The sequence below is a fragment of the Balaenoptera ricei genome, chromosome 12, assembly GCF_028023285.1.
Source record: "Balaenoptera ricei isolate mBalRic1 chromosome 12, mBalRic1.hap2, whole genome shotgun sequence".
NCBI lineage: Eukaryota > Metazoa > Chordata > Mammalia > Artiodactyla > Balaenopteridae > Balaenoptera > Balaenoptera ricei.
This window is the reverse complement of record NC_082650.1, coordinates 27,607,080-27,631,438: the sequence shown is the minus strand read 5'-3', so window position 1 is coordinate 27,631,438 and position 24,359 is coordinate 27,607,080. Positions and strand designations below refer to the sequence as shown.

The 24,359-nt window shown below is 38.1% G+C and overlaps 1 protein-coding gene across 3 annotated transcripts in view; it reads right to left on the bottom strand.

Annotated features, from left to right (window-relative positions):
* The window catches only part of MAP7 (microtubule associated protein 7), a 161,098-nt gene that overhangs the window by 17,134 nt on the left and 119,605 nt on the right, over nt 1–24,359 (bottom strand). For 2 of the 3 annotated variants that reach the window (XM_059941126.1, XM_059941127.1), the window contains exons 4-8: nt 19,310–19,473; nt 18,389–18,506; nt 14,625–14,735; nt 9,035–9,148; nt 4,101–4,228 (exon numbers count right to left, since the gene is read on the bottom strand). In XM_059941126.1, coding sequence (XP_059797109.1) covers nt 4,101–4,228; nt 9,035–9,148; nt 14,625–14,735; nt 18,389–18,506; nt 19,310–19,473 — 635 coding nt within the window. The remainder of the gene's footprint in view (nt 1–4,100; nt 4,229–9,034; nt 9,149–14,624; nt 14,736–18,388; nt 18,507–19,309; nt 19,474–24,359) is intronic. The other variant, XM_059941128.1, reaches the window with a different exon arrangement.

Below are 24,359 nucleotides of genomic sequence, written 5' to 3'. Positions count from 1 at the left end.
ACTCTTCTTTTTGTTAAAGTGCCACTGAACCAATTCTTTCTTTCTTAAAACTGACCTCCCTTTAATCACCTTTAGGGAGTAGGGGGAACAGGGAGGAGCAGTTTGGAAAAATGCTCAGTATTTAACATAACGCCCTCCCAGGCAGGTAGATAGATGCTTTTACCCTCTTAGTTCTTTAAATGTCTTTCCACTGGTCTTGGACTCAATCACCTATTTGAGTTCCACACATGTAAAGATGCTCCTGATTCTCATCCTGATCTGAGTTAACAGCCAGTGGTCTGTACAATAATCTTTCCTGTTAACACGTTCCACAAGGCTAAGGTGGAACACACACAGTAAGCCCATGTCAGTGGTCTAGGCAACTTACGAGCAGGACAAAGACTTTTTAGTTTTACAACTAGAGTTAGGTTTAGAATACAAATAACCCACGAGACAATATAAACAGATATTCAAAGGCAGCACTGTACAAGAGAACAGTGATGATAGAAATGTTCTGCATCTACACTGTCCAAAATGGTAGCCACTAGCCACATCTGGCTATTTGAATTTAGACCTAAATTAATTAAAATTAAATGTTAAGTTTAGTCTCACAAAACATATTTCAAGTGCTCAATAGCAGGCAGTTGAATTTAGATCTAAATTAATTAAAATTTAATAAAATTGAAAAGGAAATTAAGAAAACAATCCCATTTACAACAGCATCAAAAAAAGAATAAAATACTTAGGAATAAACTTAACCAAGGAGGTGGGAGACTTCTACGGTGAAAACTAGAAGGCATTGCTGAAAGAGATTAAAGAAGACACGAATAAATGGGAAGACATCTTAAGTTCACAGAATGGAAGGCTTGTTATTGCTAAGATGTCAATACTATCCCAAACAATCTACAGAATCAATGCAATCCCTATCAAAAGCCAACATCATTTTTTGCAGAAATAGAAAACTCCATCCTAAACTCATATGGAACCTCAAGGGACCCTGAATAAACAATCTTGAAAAAGAAGAACAAAGTTGGAGGTCTCAAACTCCCTGATTTCAGAACATATTACAAATCTATGGTAATCAAAACAGTATGGTACTGGCATAAAGACAGACATATAGACCAATGAAACAGAATAGAGCATCCAGAAATAAACCCTTGTGTATATGGTCAAAGGATCCTTGACAAGAGTGCCAACACCATTCAATGGGGAAAAGACAGTCTTTTCAACAAATGGTGCTGGGAAACTGGATATCCACATGCAAAAGAATGTAGTTGGACCCTTACCTTATACCATATACAAAAATGAACTCAAAATGATTAAAGACCTAAATGTAAGACTTCAAATTATAAAATTCCCAGAAGAAAATGGGAAGCATCATGATACTGGATTTGGTAATAATTTCTTGGATATGACACCAAAAGCACATGCAATGAAAGCAAAAATAAACAAATGGGACTTCAAACTTAAAAACTCCTATGCATCAAAGGGTATAATCAACAGAGTAAGAAGGCGACCTACAGAATGAGAGAAAATATTTGCAAATCATATATCTGATAAGGGATTAATATCCATGATGTATAAATAACTCCAACAACAAAAATTAAAAATAAGATTAAAAAACTAAAGATTAAAAAATGGGCAAAGGACTTGATTAGATATTTCTCCAAAGATGATATACAAATGGCCAACAAACTTATAGAAAGATGCTCAACATCACTGATGATTAGAGAAATGCAAATCAAAACCATAATGAGGTATCATCTCGCACCTATCAGGCTACTATTTAAAAAACAAACAAAAAAAACAAAATGAAAAAACAAGTATTGGTGAGGATGTGAAAAAACTGGAAGACCTTGTACCCTGTTGGTTGGAATGTAAGTAAAATGGTATTGTCACTTTGGAAAACCATATAGCAGTTATTCAAAAAATTAAAAATAAAATTACCATAAGATCCAACAATTGGGTATATATCCAAAAGAACTGAAGGCAGGATCTTGAAGAGATATCTTCACACCCATGTTTGTAGCAGTGCTATTCACAACAGCCAAAAGGGAGAAGCAACTCAAATGTCCATCAACAGATGAACAGATTAACAAAATGTGGTGTGTCTACACATGTACACATGTATGTGTGTGTATATATACACATACAGAAATATATATGTATAGACACACACACACAACGGAGTATTACTAGCCTTAAAAAGAACAGAAATCCTGTCACATGCTACAACGTGGAAGGACAGACCTTAAGGACATTACGCTAAGTGAAATAAGCCAGTCACAAAAAGACAAATACTGTATGATTTCATTTGTATGAGGTATCTAATGTAGTCAAATTCATAGGAACAGAAAGTAAAATGGTGGTTGCCTGGAGCTGGGGGAGGAGGATGGAACGTTGTTGTTTAGTGGGTATAGTTTCAGTTTTGCAAGATTTAAAAAGTTCTAGAGATTGGTTGCACAACAATGTGAATACACTTAATACTCCTGAACTGCACACTTAAAAACAGTTAAGATGGTATATTTTGTTATATGTTTTTTGTCACAATTAAAAATTGCTTAAAAGAAAATTAAATTTCAAATTTGATCCGTCAGTCTCATTTGCCACATTTTCAAGTGCTCAGCTGAATTCCACAGTGCAGCTCTGGAGTATAAATGATTTGTGAGTCGTTTTCTGGCAGTAGGTATTTGCCTAAATATTTAATTGCAAAGAAGTGAAAAGGCAGCCAATAGATCAAATACAGAAAGAAGGCACTAAAAAGACAAAAAGAAAACCGGTGAGAAAATACAGGTTTTGGATCGTGTGATGACAAATCCCTCTCTTTAATCTGTTGGCCAAGGATCAGCTCTCACCTTTCCCTCCTGGAGTGTTAATTTTTGTTTTTATCCATAACAAGGTATTCTTTTCTTTGGTACATGCTTTTCTCTACCCAATAAGTATCCAATGTTTGGGGCCAAAACTGTTCTGCTGAACTATTGCTATTTGTCCACAGCTAGGATCTCTGAGGCACCAAAGTGCTAATGATGGAAGACTTCCCAGACATCAAAGGTAGTTTCACTTCTGGCTTGAAGGGCTGGAGGTCTGACTCAATCATGAATTAAACGTTGACTCCTGAAAGCCTGAAGGGCTTGAAAGAAAACTGCCTGTAGGCAAAGCCATCAAGCTCTCACAACCCTTGAATTATCCTCAAAGGTCTAAGCAAAATCCTTTTAGGTGTTCATCAGCTTTACAAATCTGAATTGCTCTGAGAAGTTAGGATTGAAAAAAATTGTTCCAGCCTTTCATGGGTCATGCTATTGCCATGAGAGAGGGGCAACGAGATCTTCTGGTGGACTGGGGAGTCCTTTAAGACTAAAGTACAACGTCTGAAGACCACAGAACAATGTCTATACATTTCAATGGCTACCAAATAACACACAGTTTAAATAAAACAAAGAAGAAGAAAGATTCTTGGAGACATACAAGTGACCTCATTGCATTTATAGCATGGTGAAAATTAATGTTAGTTCAGCCACCTTGTCAGAAACAACAGGTACAAATTATATTCTTCACTTGCAAACTGTGAGTCTATAACACAGCCCAACAGCCTTTCAAGAATTACTTAGTGAATAACTAGTGTTTTCAATACTTTGTCACTATATTTTAAGACCTGGGCCTTGACACGGATTAGCTAAACAGACAAAAATTCTTTATCTTGCTTTTTAGTGAACCACATTTAGAGTTCAGCCAGCTTCTGGACAGGGTTGGAATAAAATGCAAAGGCAGCAGTCCAGGCCCATTTCCCCTTCAAAGGTTTTCTTACTTTCAAAAATAAAGTATGTTGGCATTGCACTTATTTGTATGGAGGCACTCATATGGCAGTTCAGCCACTCAGACATGCTTGAACAAAGAACAATTTTCATCTTCAAATTCAGACTTTCAGGGGGGGAGCAGAATCCCCAAGTGGGGAGGAAGTGTCAGGACAGCACCACTCAGCCAGCCAGATTCAAGACTGGTGGGATGGATGGGAGGACGGATGTCACCATCGCCTGGCTTACATCCTCACTGCACCTCGAGGCGGTGTCCACTACGCACAGAAACAGTGCAGACTCGCCAGGCTGCTCCCAACAGCTACTCACCGCTGTGCCGTGAACAGTCCTCCTTCGCGTGGAGCCCTCCGGTGGTGTTACAAAGAATTTTGGTCGCTCCATCGGATTTCTAGAGTGTGCAGCTTTGTAGGGCATGATGTTGATGGGGCTGCAAGATGCTGAACGAGGACACATGGGGATAACTAGGGTGCAGGTGATTGTTTTACACACAAGAGTGCCAGAGGAGCAGTTGAAGGAAAGCCAAAAGCAGGATCAGGAAAAGGAGCAAAGCGGAGATAGAGAGAAAAGTGGGGAGAAGATGTTATTACCTAAAGGTGTCCAGAACCATCACACTCAACTCTCCTCACGGTCCTATTAGTTTACAGTGTGTCCAAAAGGAGGGCATGTCCGAAGGAAAAATCTGGAATATATAAACTATTTGGCTATTCAAATACTTATTAAAGATATAGATGTAAGCCAATAATTACAGAGAGCAATGGTCTTATAGTCCCATAAACAGATGGTTCTGGTAAAATGCTACATTAGTGACAGATAATTTTAAGATAAGGATTGTTTATAATTAGATTTTTTCCTAATAGCTTTAAGATGGAACAAACAGTGGAAAGACAGCAAGTGAGCAAGCAGGCAAGCAAGATACACTGCAATTATTTGGGGAGTAAAATTCAACAACCACTGGGGAAAAAAAGCAACTGAATTTTTAAAATGTTAAATGACCAAGTCTTATCAGGTATTAAGACTTGTTATAAGAATAATAATTTCCAGAAAAAAAAATTCTGTAAATGTTTTATCTACTTAAAGGCAAATCAAATGCATGCTTCTGGGTTTTCCCCAAAAGCCAAGGCATTTGATGGTTCATAACAAGCAGCAGAACGTATCGGGAAATGGGATGTCATCATTTAAAACGGTGAAGGGAACATAAATATGTTAGAATTGCCAAAAATAAAGTTGAATCACAAACAGCTGTTGCAGTTTTACTCAAGATGGAAATATTTTTTTGAAAACCACGTAGCTTCTGACCATTCACCTTCAAAGGAACATTGTCATTAATCAAGTGATTCTGAGTAACAGTGGGTTTAAAGAAATTCACAGAACACTGCATAGGTATCAAGCATGTGGGTACTAATGTTCCAAGGTTCATTTTCAGATCTCATCCAGAAATCTTGTTTTCCAGCAAAAAATAAGACAATTAAACATGACTACTGAGGGGAATGATATGTATTTGGACCACGTTATAAAATGACTTTACCCAACCCTAGCCATTGTAGCAACCCTTTAAAGAGACTGTTACGTCAACTGAATATAATAGTATTAATAAATTAAAAACTCAAAAGTTAACAGGACAAATTCAAGGTAATCTCAATTTCAGAATTATAGTTAAAAATTTTTAAGTGCTTTTTTGGTTTAGTCTATAGACAGAAAGTCCATCAGATTGCATCTTTATTCCTGTGTTCTCTTTCATTAAATGCCTTGCAGTATCTTCTGGTTATCACTGAATGGTCAAAGCGGTGAATCGATTGGAAACTGCACTCTCTTCTCCCATCATCTGAAAACAGAACCCTTATTTCTTGGATAAGGTGAAACACTTTGCATTCCCTCAGTTCTCCTTAAAAGGTATATGTCTTACTTCCAAACTGATATAAAGCTTTACCTCAGACCTTAATCGTGAAGGAAGTTTCCTTTGTGCTGTGAAGAAGGAGACCCTCTTCTCATTTGGCTTATTGTGATCACAGGGAAAACTGTCTGAAAACAACCTTTTCTCAAGTGCCACAACAAAGCATTTGCCCTTCCCAGACAAAGAAAGAATTCATTAAAGCAAACCTCTTCCAAGCCAATCAAATGCCTTTAAAGAAGAACATCCTGGCACAAGGCACTTCTGTGGGATTAATGACTAAGAGAGGCACACACAGCCCAGGGCACAGCCAGAGGCCATTAACTGCCCAAGGATCAAGAAACCCTAGAAGACAGCCCTGCTCTGAGGCCACGGGTCTGACACTGAAAAAGGAATGAAGCACAGAAATATGATTTCTTTTCCCTCTAGTGGAAAGTAATAATTTCAGGGGTATCTGTGGAGCACTTCTTCCTTGGAGCACCTCCTGAGACCACCGTGGACGTAAACCAATCTCATCATGCCTCTGGTTCATTCTTTATTACAGTGCTGAGTTAATGTGAAGGAAAGGAAAAAAACATCCTTAAACCTACCTAATGTAGTCCATACAAAAATCCTCAAATTTAATTCTTCAAGAAACATCGTCTGGCTAATTCTAAGGATACTACATTTCATGGGATTTATCGCCGTTCTTAACAGCAACTACGGAAAAACCTGAAACCTTTAAATCAATTATTCTAATAATCTTGCCCTTCTGAAGAAATAGGAAGAGCAATATATGATTGTTGTTGTTTTTTCCCTCCTAGAGTGCCCTCCATATCCCAAAGTAGTTTTATTAAACATAAAATTTCTTTTATGGAAATGTCTTTGAGAAAGCCTTCCACAATATCTGTATTCCTTTCTACTCTTGGTAGCAAGAGTGCATTAATTTAACGTACTCAGGATTTTCTATGTGAAATAATGGCTGCAGAGAAAAGATAATGCAGTTCTAATGCACTCTAGTGGCTAGAGTGCAGCAGAGAGAATAATTACATAGTAGAATAATAACAACATTTATTGAGTGCCTACTACGTGCAGGTACTATTCGAAACATTTTACATGTGTTAACTCATTTAATCCTGAGTTCTAATAATCACATGTATCTTGAATGTATTTTTAAAAATGGGCAAGAAAAAAATCAACCCAAAGCAGTGGTCACAATGAAACATATGAGACTCTGATTTCCAATTTTCAACTGCTCTTATTACTTGTTCTGGGAATTTGCAATCACCAAACACCCTAGGAGTAAGGATGGCTGTTTTGATCTGCTACTGTAACCCTGGCTCTGGATGTAGATCATCCTCTCGCCAATGGCAACTGGATATGAGGTAAACTCAAGGGACGACACTAAAATGGGAAGACAAGAAAAAATAATCAAGGAGAGCAGATGGAAAAATAAAAGTGATGGGAAAAACGTTTTTGAGGAGATAAGAGTAAGAGACGTTTACATGAATAATTTCAAATGGAAATTTCTAAACATAACAGTTTTGGTTCATTAAACATAAGCTGTTATCAATGCAATAATAGGTAACAATGATCTAAGGAATGTATTAATAAAACAGGCAACTCAAGTAAAGGCTATGTATGCATTGCTTCACACTAAAATACATTACAAAAATGTATCAATTTGTGAAAAGGAGAATGGAAAAGTTGCAAAGTAAAGAAGAGCCAGTTAGCAGATTAAAAAGCACCTTGGTTGAGCATAACAACGAAGGAAGGTGGGAAGCTGGGCAAGTCGAATGGGTGGAAAATGAGGAAATGGTGTTGGAAGAGACTAGAGGAAGAGTGAAAGAATTGACAAGAGTTAGTGATGACAGAAATAGCAAAGAAAGACAATTTTTTAGCTGTGAGGCAGTCCTTTAGTATGAAACAACATACAACGTGGAGGTTCAGAAGCATGAGAACCTTAAACTATTTAGATCCTATGAATTAGGACTGAAAAGCAGTTTTAAAGGTTTTTCAATTAGCTGGACATAAAGAAAAGCTTTCATGACTTATATGAAAGTATGACAAAATGGACATAAAAATAAAGAATCTTGAAATAAACTGTAGTTTTTCCTTCAGAAAAATCTCAGATGCAATGTGACAATTGACAGGAGAGTTACTTTATAGAAAACACAGATCACTGTGGTCCAGCTAGTTGAACGCACAGTGGTAGAGAGAGCATCACAAGGGTGCCGAGGATAGAAGCACGTTTAAGATCTAGTCCACCAATTTTCTAAGTGCCTCTGATATAAGTCACTTATTGTCAATCTCTTGTTTTCCACAGGCAGGTGGTGGGAATGCCTGCACTTGCTTTCTTGACTGCCTCCCAGGGGTACTGTGAGAATTCGGGTTGATACTAGCTCATTGGGCACCATGGATGAAAGATATCATGAAACCACCAAGAATTATTATTAAAAAAGAGGGCTAATGAACATGAAGAGGCTTGCAGAGGCAAAGCCTTTTTAAAGGGAGCTTTATGAAGAGGCTATGCAATTTCCCACGTGCCAAAGATGAGGGCTGGTTACATAGATACACCAATTGTGCCCAAAGATATTTGGGAAAGTCAAAATCAACTCACCATGAGAGAGACACTGCCAAAAGCCTAATATGTATTTTTCTTTCCAGCTAGATGTAGACTCTATACTAACTTCTCATTAAACTAATTGGCTCATTCAGGGGTGTTTTATATTTCAAAAAAGTAGAGGAGTTATAACTAATTATAATAACTAGTACTTGGCACATTTTACATATTTTCAAAGTATGTAACAAATAAGAACACCGTAACTAGCCTTCTCCACAACTCTTTATAGAGTTTTCAAAGGGTACTATTCCTCGATTACATATAAAAGAGTAGCCCAGGGAGGATAAGTGACTAGTCCACAGCTACATTATGAAACGCTATGCTTAAATCGGCTTGTGCTTTGAGTTTATCCCCAGGTCCACAAATTAGTATTAGATATTAAATTATTTCTACCTTTGATCATCTGCTCAGATAGATGCAGGGGCAGAAAGAAAGGTGGGTAAGGGATGGGATTTTCTGGTAACATTATGAACAGACAGAAGCCTCTGAAGCCATCTGATCACAGGGAGGAGTATCCTTTACCTGCCCGGCATCTGGTGTCCAGATAAGACACTAAGACGGATGCTCAGAGGAAACAATACCAGGGGCGTGAAACCAACACCAACAGACACATTTCCAATGCCATTCCACCGGGAGGAGGAGAAGCACACGATGGGAAAGATTGAGATGGGATTAGATGAAAATGGGCGGCTTAGAGATGCTTCTAAAGGAGGACTTTACCTCACGGAGAAAGTTGCACCTTGACAGTTTTACCTGTATCTCCAGACAAGGCAGCTGTGCTTTTACTTCTGGCCAGGAACGAATGTGTGGGCGTCAGCAATCTGTTAACCACGCTGCTCTCCCATGGGCTGAGCTGCAGGCGGCGAGCTAAACGTCACCACATAAGTGAGATGTTAGAAGCATTCTTTCCAGGGGCGAGGGGGTGCAAGGCATCGCCCCTATCGCTCCCACACGCCAGGCCCTCGAGAGAGAGACCTCGACAGAGACCAGGCTGTCCGGGGAGGGAGCTGGTGGAGAGTCAGGGCAGGAGGGACTCCGCTCAAAGGAGCAGCTATTCCATAAGGTGCCTCTCTTCAAGATGTTAAGTTTGTGGCAGGTTCTGTATTAGTTTTATGGACACAGATTTTGCTAACCACCCTCCTATGGATCCAACAGGTAACAAAACAGAAGAACCATTTCCAGCAGGTTTGGCATGTATCTCTGAGTCTGTCGAACCCATCTGCCCTCATCAGGACGGGCGGTGAGGAGACGGCACACACCTCAGCCAAAAGGCGTCCTAAGTACCCTGAATGTCAACTTCAACAAAGGCTTTGCCAGCTTAATGCAAGACTGGAAATATGTGAATAGAGAAAAGGTCTCCATTAAATTTTGCTACATCTCCATGCATTGCTACTTGGGCAACTGGGGGAAATTAGATATAATAAAATGAAAGAGGACTCATGCAAAGTTCTGTATAAGTTTTTCTTTTGACTTTCTCATTCAGCAAGCAAGTTCTTTCAGGTCTCTGGTTTGGCAACAACATAAAAATTCTGATGGAGGATAAGGGTAAAGCTGAAGATAAAATTAAGATAGAAAAGCCAAAATCCAATATAATCATAATGTCAGAAATTACTAGTGGGTGTGTGAAGAATCAAGAAAATAAATTTAAAATGATGCAATGAAGTGGAGTCCCAAATTGTACTGGGGCTTCGCAAGACCACTGTTAGGAAATGCATGCTAATTATAAATTAATTACTTTGCTTATACTGTTAGCTTCCAGTGATGGTCCATGAAAATATAGAAGCTACTTTCCAAAGATATCAGGAAAGAAGCTTGCAAAATCCTACAAATATCACTAAAATAAATTGAGCATATACACTTGACCCTTGAACAATACAGGTTTGAACTGCGCAGCTCGACTTATATGTGGATTTTTCCACATTTTATATTTCCCAATAAATACACAGTTGGCCCTCGGTGTCCACGGATGCAGAACCCGCTGATGCGGAGGGCTCACTATGGAACTTGAGCATCTGAGGATTTGGCTATCTGCGGCGGCTCCTGGAACCAACCCTCTGTGGATACTGAGGGAGGGCTGTATCTCTATTTTAGAATACACTTCCAAGTCGCTTATAAAAGTCTTTCAAACTGTCTAAACCGGACAAGGCCACTTCTGTTCTGACCATAAACAGCAGGTGCAAGTCCTCTGGTCTCTGGAGCAACTGTCCTTATAATAATTTTTTATATATGTTATATTTTAAAGAAATGACTTCTGAATTCTAGGAAATTAGTTTTAGTTAATAGAAGCCATCCGATGTTAAAGGCTGTTGTAGAAAATATCTGCTCCTATTTGAAAGGAAGTACCAACCTCCAATAAGTACCTTAATTATCGGACTTTATTTTAAAAGAGTAGCTATTTTGATCAAGGTGCTGGTGAATTTAAGAATTAGTGAATTCTTTATTAGATTTTCTGTTTATTGGGAGAGTCTTCACGGTTAAATTAAATCTGCTGACAAATAAAAAGATCTGTTATAAAAACTATTGTAATAGTTACACAGTTAGTAGAATGCACAGTAGGATAAGTGTTATTATAAACTATAGTATGGCAGTGTGTGTGTGTGTATGTGTATCAACAGCAGAATATAGGCTAACCTAAAATTAGAATACATTCAGAGAATTAAATCAGTGGGAAAAGTGATTAGGATTAAATTAAAATCTTCAACAGAATTGTATTTTCAGTAGATGATAAAGGGAAGAAGAAGTGAATGCTTCCTTTTCTTAGATAAACTCTGTAGGATGACTGGCTTAGAACTGCAGAGATGGTTTATCAATGAAAAGCCATGTCCTTTTTTCCCCTTGATTGAGAAGCTCAATTACTTTATTTCTGTTGGTCTTTAAGGCATCAACCAAAGAATCTGCCTCAAATGAAGATCATTAAACACCCTCTTTGACTGCTGTTTAAAGCAAATCCAAAGAGATTTGTTTTATAACTTTGGAACTGTGAATGAAAGATTTTGCGAGGAGAAACGTTTCCACTTCTACCACATTCATAACTATGCTCTAAGCAAGAGAGAAATAGATCTCTTCCGTAACTTTTTAGTAAAGGTTAGTACAGGAGAGTTACTTTATTTTTTTATTTTTTATTTTTTTTAACCTAGAGGGGCCTGATCTTGAGATGATAAGCTCCCGAAGGAAAGGTATTAATTCTCATGAAACAACTACAGTATTGATCCTACTTAAGCACTTAAAATGAGATATTGACAATTCCCATAAAAGACCATCTGGTCCAAGGAGGCAACTAAACATTAGAGATATTTGTGCTACCCTGTTCCTTCACAAGCAGGAAATCACTATTCAGTTCCAGATGATGGGTGCCATGCAGAAATCAGGCAAGTGTTGCCACATCCTGACCTAAATGTTCTATGAAATCTTACATTTTTTAATATGATGGCAATTAATTAGATCTAAAACAGGAACAAAAAACCCCTGCTCCGGTCAAACAGAACACGTGGGCAGGATTCAGCTTTAGGTCCTCCACCATGTCCTCTAATCTAGATTCTGGGAAAAAAATGTATGAACTAATTTTCAGCAAAGAGTAGCCAATTTCCTTCTTACTTTTTTCAAATGCCCTATTCTTCTTCCTTGAGAAAAAAGCTGGTTAAGCAGGAAGTTTAAGATAATATGCAATACACATTTCTAATGCAAAAATTTCCAGAGGCAATATTCCCTCTGTTGCAGTGATTACAGAAATCTTTGGTAATCAGGGGTTTCCTTTAACTCGGGCATTTTATCAGTTTATGTGACACTATATTCAGGTGTGATGATCAAAATATTTAAAAACTGGTGGGGCAAGGCACCAGTAGAGCTCTACTAGTAGAGCTAGTAGATAACACTCTGTAGGGCCTGGGGAAGCTCAGCTCGGGGAAGTGGAGATTTACCAACCGGTATGGAAATATTCCAGCATTTTGAATAACCGCAGAGCATTCCAGCTGAATGTCAACTTTAATAGTATCAGAGCTTCAATTTAATATCAGCTTTAAGGCCTGTGCTATAGGGCTGAGAAAGCTCAAACAATCTAGTAATGGTGTACACTCTCTATGAGCAGACTGTAAAAGCCTCTAATAATTTGACAAGAATGCTCTCTACTTTGATAATAAAGCATAATCCAATTTAAAAAATAGATAGCAGAAAAGAAATTATACTAACTAAATTACTTAAATCTCTTAATTAGAGAAGTGCAAATGCAGAAGATTTCTATTCTCATTAAAAGACAGAGTCCTCTCACTGTGCTAGGCTTCTGCCTAACTTAAAAAAAAAAAAAAAAAAAAAAAATTGCTTCCTGGACCACACGGGAGCCCCTGGATGAAGCGGATCTTTCTTCCAGGCTGACCTTGTCAGTTAGACCAGAACTGGTTCACAGTTCTTTTGATAAGGGGGCAGGAGACATGGAACCCGTAAATTTAGTGCTCTCCCCCTTATCCTTTTAGTCCAGCTTAGCATTGGGTTTTATAGGCCTGCGCCATGATTCAAGGAGCAATTTCCTGGCCCCAGCTATGAACTGCTTATTGAACTGCCCCTGACCCTTAACCTCACCCAAAGGAAGAGTGCGTGGAGTCAGGATTGATGTAAGGAAGGACATCCATGAAGGAGAGAACTACAAATGCAGCGCAGCAACAACGTGGGCTGGGGGCTGGTGATCTCTGTTCTAGTCCCTTTTCTCCAGCGATTAACTTGCAGGATATGAAGTCAGGCCCTTCACCTCTTAGGGACTCTATTACCCCAACTGAAGCAGATGAGCCAACCAACAAATTTTTCCCAGTTCTAAGATCCAATTACTTAAGAATATCCAATCAGATATTGTCATGCAGAGTCTACAAAACATCTTATTTCTAGTTGACACAGCACTGTCAATCAACAGAAGTGTGGATAGTACTCTATTCGGTTTATTGCCCATCTGCCTACCCCCAACCTTGCCCCAGTTTCGGCTATGGGATTGTAGGAGGCAATAAGCCAAGGTTTAACTGAAAACTTCTGTGAGTCCCAGTTATAGTTTGTCTTAGACCCACGTTCACAAAAATATAAAATTCAAGTGCTAAGTGACCAACTCCAAAGAAAAGATGAACACACAACTGTTGCGAACAGCATGCTATATTTTACGTTATTTTAAGGGAATTGGTTTGAAAATAAAGGCTACTTATGAAAGGAACTTCAATTCATAATACTTTTCTCTAACATATAAAAGGCCGTTAATTTGACTACATGTCTAATATCAATGATTTAGGCAAACTAGGTTAAAAAAAATGATTTAGGTTAAAAGGCAAGAATAGGCAGTTGTTCATTTACTGCTTTAAGAGATTAATTATAACATCAACGCATTATATTGTACATAACAATGACACCATAACTTTTATACAATATAAAATATACAAATACACATACACACATATAGAACATGCACACATTATATTCTTTTTAAAGACTATAAATACTTCAAAACCAATCAGTTTCTTAATAAAGCATTCAAAGTAACCACAGTTTGTTACTTTCAAAGAGTATGTGTTTTTATATTGCACAATAATTCTTTGGTTTTTTTAAATTTAAAATCATTTTAGTTATGTAAAACAAGTAGCTTATCTTAAAAGCTTGATTTTTCATTCTATGATACATAAATATATAAAATAAAACTTTCATATTATAAGTAACTCAACATTCATGTACTGTAAATCCATGGGATGAATAAAACTCAAAATTCAAATAAAATGTTAATTGGAGGACTATGAATATTGAAATTTTTAGGAGGCTTAAATAATGATATTCTTGAAGTTAGGCCAAATCCCTTTAAATGAATGGACACCAGAAAACCAGTCACGCACACACAAGAAATGCAGTAAGAAAGGTTTGGTTAAAGGAGAAATAAATTAGCAAAATGAAATCTATCAACATGAATCATTTAAAAAGGTCTTTTAGAAAGTTAAAGCCTGGAATTCCCCAAGTACAGATGAAAAGTCAAAGACAATCTGATTGAAGTGAAATAAATGTTCATAACAAAGATTATTTGCATGTTGGTAGATAAGTGGGTGATTTCTGGAGCTGTAAACTCATGTACTAAAAACTTGAGAGAAGCACCGCTTTCGTCACTGCTAAATGCAATCATTCAGCCAAGTTCTAAAATGAGAACCGTTCTTGTTGCAAGGAAAATGCTGCTCAGACGTTTATTGCTTTTTTACTCGGAAGTTTTTTTCTTCCTATTTAAGAAACGTAGGGAAAGCAACTTCAGATGCTTATTTTTATCTGTAAACATCCAGAAAAAAAAAAGCATTAAGGAAATAACAGAACACTTTTTTTGTTTTCCTTTTGACTGTACCTCTATCTGGAGAATTTAGTAAAGTTGCAGATGAAGAGGAGAGCCGCTTGCTAATGACGGGATCAACATGTTTCGAAAGATTCATGGTGGAAACTGACCGCCTGTCTGGATCTAAAACAAATGGAGATAATGCTAATTGACAGCCAGCATGCAGGATTGCAATTTCCTAGTTCACTGATGGCAGGAAAAACTAGGATTGGATGCTTTCAGCTCTATGACTAGATCTTTACTATAGCACAGTTTTCTAAGTGGACATTTTAAAGGTAACTTAAAGGCTAGAAATAATACTCATTTTTCTTATAGGAAAATAAAAATATAAAATAACTATTCAGCTCACCAGTTAGTCAGCTAGGGAAATTCAAGCATATTGTTATAATACAGCAAATGTAGGAAGACCAAAGGAAAGGCAGCGGAGGGCAACGAAAATAATGGAAGGGGACCGTGGAGCAAAAAAGGGCCCATAAAAGTGAACGCCTTCATAATTTCCCAAAGTGTGAACAATGGGGTAGTAATAGTGCTGGTAAGCTAGAATGCAAACACTAGAATCAAAAGAACACCAGGTTCTGTGCGTCTGCTGATACCTTTGCTTATAGAGTCATTTTACCCAGGGCATTAAAGTTCATTATAGAAAAACAGATTAAAAAGAAAGAAAAAGAAACACTTTAGGTGTGGAAAGGATGGCCCCCAGAGCACTTCTTTTTTAAAAGTATACTAATAACCACACCTCTGTGCCTATAACACAGAGTTTAGTGTGGTTTACAGATGTAGAATCAGCCCACAAACTTGCCTAACAAAACTGGCGGCAATGCAAAGAAAATCAGAATTCTTTCTCTTTAAGTTTATTAATAATATTCTTATTGCTGTTGGATAATTTTAGGGTAATTCTTAAAGTTCAAGTCAGAAGAGAAATAATAGCTGTATAAAAGGCAAAAATCAGCTCTGATAGTTTGCTCTCTGTACAGTGGAACTAAGCTATAACCACACTCACTAGTGTAAATCACAATCCCTGAATAAAACTGCGCATAAGGAAAAGTCTAAAAATCTCATCATTATATTTACGTAGGATGCAGGGAGTTTTTCTGACCTATAATAGCCAAAGTTAAAGGGGTTTTGCCATATTTTATTTTATTTTCTATGGTTAGCTTCTTCTAAAACTGAAAACAAACCAAAATATTCCTCGTGAGAGAGGCCTTCAAACCCCGTTCCCACTGGTCTAACTAACCCTGGTGGTGAAAATGTTAAAATTTCCCCCACAGAATAACCATTTTGGGCCATTATTTACAGTGTGAAGGGATAAGCAAGTCTTCCACCAACATCAGACATTCCTGTCTTCTACAGGGACTCATCTTTACGCTTGAAGCAATTTAATTAAAAAAATTTTTATTTATTGACGTATCCTTGACTTACATGAAGCAATTTAATTATTGAAAGGAAAATAACCAAACATCATTTCTGTGACTCAAATTTACACTTAACTGATGGGCTCTTAGGGCAATCCTAACAAAGAAAAGATTTAGGGTAAAATGTCAAAAGGAACATCTTAATGATAAAATGTGAGGTTCAAGGGCACAAGGAAGGAAAATGAAAGTCATTTCCAGGAGATCTTATAGCAATACATTTTCTGATATTGCTTTATATGTTAAGCTTCAGTTGGGGGGAAACTGTGTCTACGTGCAGGCCTATCATGAATCATTAAAATTATGGAGATATAATACGTATTTATTATATTACTTAACATATAAGAATTTTTAATCTTTTTCTTTTCCTCTCTGAACAAAACACAGATCCACAAAAGGATTTATGAAGAATCGGTTTAAAATGTTTAAAGTTTTACAAAGCAGTGCGAGCTGATGTGGGAGCAGTGAGACAACACACTGATTTAATCTGGATTAAATTCAACTTCTAGGATTTGTTTGTTGTACCTACCACAAGTTAGGCATTGTTGTGAAGTAAGGGGCACTCAAAATGAGCGAGACCTGGTCACTGCTCTCAAGATCTCTGCAGATCGTTCTGACCTTTGAGAATTTTGGCAAATTCCCGTTATTTTCAAACTACTCTGTTCCAGTATAAGAGCAATTTTCTCTAATTCACAAACCTTATAAAAAAGGATTTTATCCAATAGCTCACAAATACAACGCTGGTTTCTCTTGCTCTGAGTGGCAATAACAAAGGTCATATATTGAACTGAGTATGGAAGCAAGAAGTAAAGCTAAGTAACTTGAGTTCCCCTCAAAAATGTTTGAAAATCTGTAACAGGTTTACATGTGTAACGTGCACATGTAAAACATGAAGCCAGGTAAAAGAAAAATAAGTAAGGTTATAAAAGTATATACCATGACAGCTTTTTTGCATGGAATATGCAAAATTATCCCTAGAATGAAATATCACATGTAAATGATCCTTATGACCACAGATTTGATATGTGCCCCACAGCAAATACCACTGGGTCATGAAGAGCCAAGGGAAAAAAACACGCTTTCAAATTTGGTTCACTGCAAAGTTGTGGCAACATGCTTTTAGATCTTTTTAAATGCAGGGGTTATTGAAGATACACTGAATGTTAGGAATGAAAGAGAATAAAGCAAACGAAAATCCATAGTTATTCAAATTAAAACTGAAAGTGGCAACAGCTGTACTGATGGGGCGGTCGGGTGGATAAAGCCACACTGGATGTACTTTGACCCCTGGTGATTTATTAATGAAAAAAACATTTTTTTAAAGGTTTTATCCAAAATGATCATTTAAAAAGAAAGTAAACATAGCACATGTAATTACTTTATTTCAATACCTTTAAGTCACCTGAGTCATATTATCAACACTTGAGAAACACTGTGCCACGTCCCAGATCTAGGTCTATGCAACAGGATATTAAGCATGCATTATGACTAAGGTGGTGATGGTTCAGCTATTGATGAACTGGCCCTAGGTCTGAGGTGCTAGCTACAGGTCAGGCAATCAGCAAATCACAAGGATGTCTGTACCACGTTTTCTAGTACCACCAAAAGTTGTGAAGTGGTGGTCCAGTCCTGCTAAATCGAGAAAGGTGAATGATGACTCAACAAAACCACCTGGGGACAGAATGTAAGACAATGATTTTTCAAAGTAAATTAAAAAAAAAAAAAAAAAAAGCTTATTAGACTCACACAAATGAAAAAGAACTGACACACTATATAAAATTCAAGGTGCATTGAATTTACAGTACAAAAATAAAGCCTTTCACTAAATCCAAATTTCAGTATGATTTTATGTCAATTCAAGAACAAGGGAACATCCATTTGCTTGGACATCTACTATTTCTAGCTTCAGAAATCTGTATTTTCTCTTGAAGAGCCTTAGTGTTGCATATACTTTAGGGTCAGAATACATAAGCTCATAGTATTGATTCTGATTGTCAATATTGCTATGGTTCTTCCAGAGAAAAAGACGAAACTGGTTAACCTATTGCATAATCCTGAAACCCCTATGCAAATGAATTACTTAAAATAATGTAGAGTTGAAAGTAGTTGTTTAGAAACATTGCATAGATTTCCATTTCGTTAAAGAATTTTGTGAAGGATGAGAAAATCAGCCTGTGTGGAGGGAGGGAACCTTATCTTCTTACCTCCATCACCCTCTTATCCTCAAACAGTAGAAGCATCGTTTAAGTGTTAACTTAATTATTTCCGCAGGATTTTTGTTTTGCAAACACAGAATAAAAAAGCAACTGTGACTTGTACTGTCCAGAAAAAAATAGTGATTTTTGAAAGCGGTTACTGTCTGTTTACCTGCGCTGCGGATACTGGGGCTCCCGTAGAGAGGACCTCCCCATGACCACCGGTTATGCTTCTGTTTTGGCTTCTGGCTCCTTTCCATCGTACGTCGTACAACGGCTTCATGGCGTTCCTTAAAGGGAAGAGAGGAGCTGATGATTAGATTTCACCTGGTTGTCTGAGGAGTCTTCAACTTAAGGCCGAGTGGAGTGAGAGGTACTACTTAAACTTCCTAAGTCCTACACCTTAAGGTGAGAGTAATATCAACCTGGGTCGGGGGTTGCTGAAATTATTAGGTACCAGTTGATAAAGCGCTTGGCACACAGCAGGTACTTAAATAAATGACGATTACTATTACTACTGGGAGTGTGATGTTTTCATCAACTCACATAAGCCTGGTAGTGCAGGTCTTAGCTTAAACGCCTGTGGTACTGTATTTTAAAAACAGCATCTGGAATCTACGGATGTGGGTAATCCCAGCCCCACAACTTAATGGACTGTACGACTTTCTGTAACTTACCTATTCTGAGTCTAAATGTCCATTTCCACAAAAACTGACAACACTTACTCAAGGATTGAGTAAGAGTTAAATGAGACAATCTATGGGGAAACGTTTGTAAATGGTAAAGCCCTACAGAAATCCAATTACTGGGAGTAGTCTTAAGACTTCAGTACAGATGAAGTAAACATAAATAAGTTATAGGTCTAGACCAGAGAAATGAGCTTTTAAAGGTCCTGGGGCAACAGTGACAATCATACCATTCTCTACCTGATTTCCACACCACAACCTCCCTAGAAACCATGACTCTGTAGATCCGCTGCCTCTGAGACATTCCTGCTGTGCATCCCAGAGCCGTAACGGGAAGCTCCACAGTAAACGTGCTGCGCTTCTGAAACAGACAAGCCTCCCACGTTTCCCTCGGAGCAGCATCCCACCTTGTCCTCCTCGAGCCTCTGCCTTCGCTTCTCCTCCACAGCAGCCCTCCTACGTTCCTCCTTCAGCCTCTGCTCTTCTAACTTCTTCTTCCTCTCCTCCAGGTGCTTTTCGTAGTGCTGCCTGGCCCGCTCTTCTCTCTCTAACCAGATTATCTCTCTTGCAGCTTCAGGAAGAAAAATGAGGGAAATCAAACACAGGCAGGTTGAAAAACTTAACAGTTAGGGCTGTAGAAACGGCCCACATTTAACAAACATGGATGGGGTCTTTGGTTTTAATTAACCAACCATGGCCTTTACTTTTCTCAAATTTTCAGGAAAAAAATATTACTGATAAATTTTTAGCGTAACGTACTATGCAAACAACGAGGCCAAAGAAGATGCACTGAATTCTACTCTTTGGGAACTGGAACAGCCCTCTAATTTGGTATATTATTACTGCAGAAGAGTGCATGCATCACATCTCAATGCTGATAGCGATGTGATGCCCTCAAACCCACAGTACCATCTGTCTCTCTCTCATTAAAACATGTGATATCCTCCAGATCAAAAGTGCGTGCCTTGGGCTTCCCTGGTGGTGCAGTGGTTAAGAATCCGCCTGCCAATGCAGGGGACACGGGTTCGAGCCCTGGCCTGGGAAGATCCCACATGCCACGGAGCAACTAAGCCCGTGTGCCACAACTACTGAGCCTGCACTCTAGAGCCTATGAGCCACGACTACTGAGCCCACGTGCCGCAACTACTGAAGACTGCACGCCTAGAGCCCGTGCTCTGCAACAAGAGAAGCCACTGCAATGAGAAGCACACGCACCGCAATGAAGAGTAGCCTCCGCTCGCCGCAACTAGAAAAAGCCCGCACGCAGCAACGAAGACCCAACGCAGCCAAAAATAAATTAATTAAATAAATACATTAAAAAAAAATTTACCAAAAAAAAAAAATGTGTGACTTCATTTGTTTCAACATAGCATTGTTTCTGTAAGTGTTAAAAGGATTTGGGAGAAAATTCCAAAGATTGATAGTTGATGAAAGATATGCCTCACAGGCATATCACACTGAGTCAGTAAAAGGATGTCAGGGATCAAATAAACAGCTGACTTTGTGGCTGAAGAGTCCATAATCTGTTTAGGTAAGACTTAAAAAAAAGCTGAATGAAAATATACAACTCAAAAAATATGGTTCAATGATGGAATGCTTCCTGTCTTCTTCACATATATATGCTCCTTCTTCATTTCAGGGAAAAATAAATCCCACAAAACTTTTTAAAATATGATGCTTCCTTCAGCCATGATAGCTAAACACATTTTTAATGTGAGTTATTAACATTGTTGGCAAAAGTGTCCAAACAAAATATCGAGCATAAACCTGGAGGACACTATGGTGGTATAGCAATTAAAATGTTACTTTTTAAGGGAAAAACAATAAATTCAGAACATTTTGTTTCCTCTAAATATTTGAAATTAGAGATTCTGTATTTCTGCTACCATTAAATCTTTCCAGAGCTATTCATTTCAGGAGACAAATCTACTGAAATGGAACTGAACTGACTTGACTTTCATGGAAGGAAAAGGATGAGGACAAACCCACTGTAAGTTTGTCCTCTGACATCACTCAGGGTGGTACATAGAGATCTGGGTTTTCCCAGCAGCTCTGCTGCTAACACATTGTGAGATCTGGACAATTTCATTTGGATTTCAGTTTTCTCTTGCCTAAAACATGAAGAAATTGATCTTCAAGGTTCCTTCCTTCCAATGTTAAAAGCCCACGGTTTTAAAGAAATTCTCAGGCCCAAGTTAAAAGTTTACTCAGAGAAAAAGCACATAGTATGTGCTCAATAAATATTTACTGCATGACTGAATAAATAAAAAAAATACTCTGAGAACACATATTAAAAGTAACAGATAGACAGCATTATTCACAATAGCCAAGATACGGAAGCAACCTAAGTGTCCATATCAATAGATGAATGGATAAAGAAGATGTGGTATACATAGGCCATGGAATATTACTCAGCCATAAAAAATAATGAAATCTTGCCATTTGTGGCAACATGGATGGACCTAGAGAATATTATGCTAAGTGAAATAAGTCCTACCTAAACTTGGCTTTAATATCTTTATTTGGTCTTGTTCTGCATTGCTCTCCAAAACGGCCTCTTCATTCTCCCTGGAGACCTTTCTCCTTACTGCAGCTCCTAAACAAACCATACTTCCCCCATCTCTTTGCTCCTGTGGTTGCCTTGCTGGGAAAGTTGCTGTCCTTTTTTTTATCCAAACAGATCCATCCTTTAAGGCAGTAGCCTCATAAAAACACAGATTGCTGGGCTCCAACCCTCATTCATTTCTACTACTTCTAGGATGGGGCCCAGTAATCTGCATTTCAAACAAACTTCCCAGGTGATTCTGGTCCCAAGTGATCCACTGATGGCATATGGAGGAACACTGCCCTTAAGGTCTTCTCCAGAAGCTTCATCTCTTCAGGGCTCACTGCTGCTCTTATGACATCTACCACAAACTTTAGCATTTCTTATACTTGGATTTCTATGTAGCAAAGAACTCGCCCTCCCACTTTTTTCCACTCACTATAGTGTTTTTCACAACTTGTACATAACCAAGGGTCTTATTAATTACTTCCTGACTCACTGAGAACTACTTCTTGACTCATTCACCCATAACTGTCTGGTCTTAGGCAAATTACTTAACTTCCTTATGCCTCACTTCTGTCAGGGTAGATTTTGGCTACATATAGGACCTTCTCATGGGTTTACTGTGAGGATTAAAAGAATCATTACATCTAAAATAGCTAGAATAGTTCTCTGCACTTAGTAAGCATTCAGTAAATATTAGCCATTATTGCCAGATTTGTCATCATCGTAATTCCAATTCAGAAAATTAAAGGTAGCTCTTAACATTGTGTTATCAATCACAACAGGGCTAGACATTATCACAACAATAGTTAGTTTTATCCCAAATAATCTTTTAAAGGAAGAATATTTGTTTATTAAACTCCTGAGTTCCACTTCTAATTTTCTACCAGGACGTGGAGATCCTATTGCAGTGCCTTTTTAAACAACTGTAGTCTTTAAACAGCCATACAGAGAACAGGCAAACAATGGTGAAATAGCAAACAATAGTTTCATATTATTGCAGAGTATGCTGCTGACTGCTAAGATTATTACCAAGTACAGACCATGCAATCTTTTAAACTGAAGGATAACATAAAATATTTCAATATTTTAAAAAGAATTGAAAGTTAACTTATTCTAAGAGGTTTAGTTATTTAAAATATTCCCTGTGGATGATAGATAATATCAAAGTTTTGTATTTTCTCATTAAGAAATGAGACTTTTGAACGCAAGAAAAAAAGTCAACAATTGCTATGGACTGAATTGTGTCCCCTCCCCCTGCAATTCATATGTTGAAGCCCTAATGCCCAATGTGACTGTATTTGGAGATAGGGCCTTCAGGAGGTAATCACGGTTAAATGATGTCATAAGGGTAGGGACCTAATCCAATAGGATTACTGTCCTTATAAAAAGAGACACCAGAGAGCACACTCTCCCTCTCTCTTCACGCTCAGAGGAGAGACCACGTGAGAACAGAGCGGCCACCTGAAAGCCAGGAAAGGAGCTCTCATCAGAAACTGAAGCCTACCAGAGCCTTGATAGGCTTGAACCAGAGCCTTGATAGGCTTAAACTTTCCAGTCTCCAGAACTGTAAGAAAATAAAGTTCTGTTGTTTAAGCCCTGCAATCTATGGTAGTCTGTTATGGCAGTCTGAACAGACAAATACAACTCATTCAGTATTTAAATCATTAACATTCATTAATTTCATAGAGGCAGCTCTATAAAAGAATAACATGTCCCAAAAAAGGACCTGTGATGAATATCATTAACCTTTACTTTTGTGAAGTTATCATTTTCTCCTGGACTCTGAGATCATAATATAAAAATGAAATGAAAACCCACTGTGGCCCCTGGACCTTAACAACCCAGTCCCATCCCTGAGCTGCTGCCACCAGGATTATACTTCAATGACACTGTAACAGTATGTCAGTGCCACACAAAGGGGAAATTCGCCATCAATTTGAACTCTGTTTAGAAACACACAGTGACTCGTGTACTAAAAGGAGTTTGAAATGAAAGAGTATAGGATAGAGTAGAAGCTCTGGCTTCACTGGAACCTGAGTCCACCTCCCACTCCTGCCACCCCCCAGTATGTGTCACTGAGCAAGCAGTGACTTCTGTGGTCTCGTTTCCTCGAACCGTCTTCCTGACAGGGCTGCCAGGTGGGCTTGCGGTAACATATAAAGTGCTTAGGGCAGTGGCAGGTACATGGTAGGGACTCCGTACATGTAGATAATTATAGTGAGTGAATCTTTATGATCGTTATATTAACTCCTGTCTTATCGCTACAGAAAAAAGGCAGCTAAACGGAAGAACACAGATAGGACAGAGAACCAGATGGTGCACTCGTGGGCTGGGTCAACTCCCGTCCCAGTCACATTCGACCATCTAGTGCCCAGCCTGGTCCTTCTGAGCAGGCTTACATCAGTGTGGGTGAAGAACGTGTTCCACTACCATCCACTACCAATGATGACACTCAGAGAACAGAGCGATGTTAACACTTAACCTCTGAAACACACACAGCTTAGGATCATGCTAGGATATGGAAGGATATGAATAGGTTACTGGTAACACTGGCTACCAGAACAGCCAGTAATATCGTGAAAAGTCAGAAAACGACAAGTGATAATATCTGAGTTTGGATCTTGATTCTGCCACTAATTCTGTGTGACCTGGGAACAATTAGCTAACCCCTTTGACTTCTAAGTTAGAGAGTGTGTACAAAATGTTCTCCAAGATCTTTTTCAATTCACTCCCATGACTCAGTTGTTTTTACCTTTGAGGACATATGAGGGATTACAATTAGGTTTCTTTCTGTTTTGATTTTGAGGGCTAAAAATTTAATTTTTGTGCTTTACCTCAATAATTATTGTGATTACTTACATTCAAATAAATTTCATTTTTATGTTGGTATGAAAACACTGATTTTC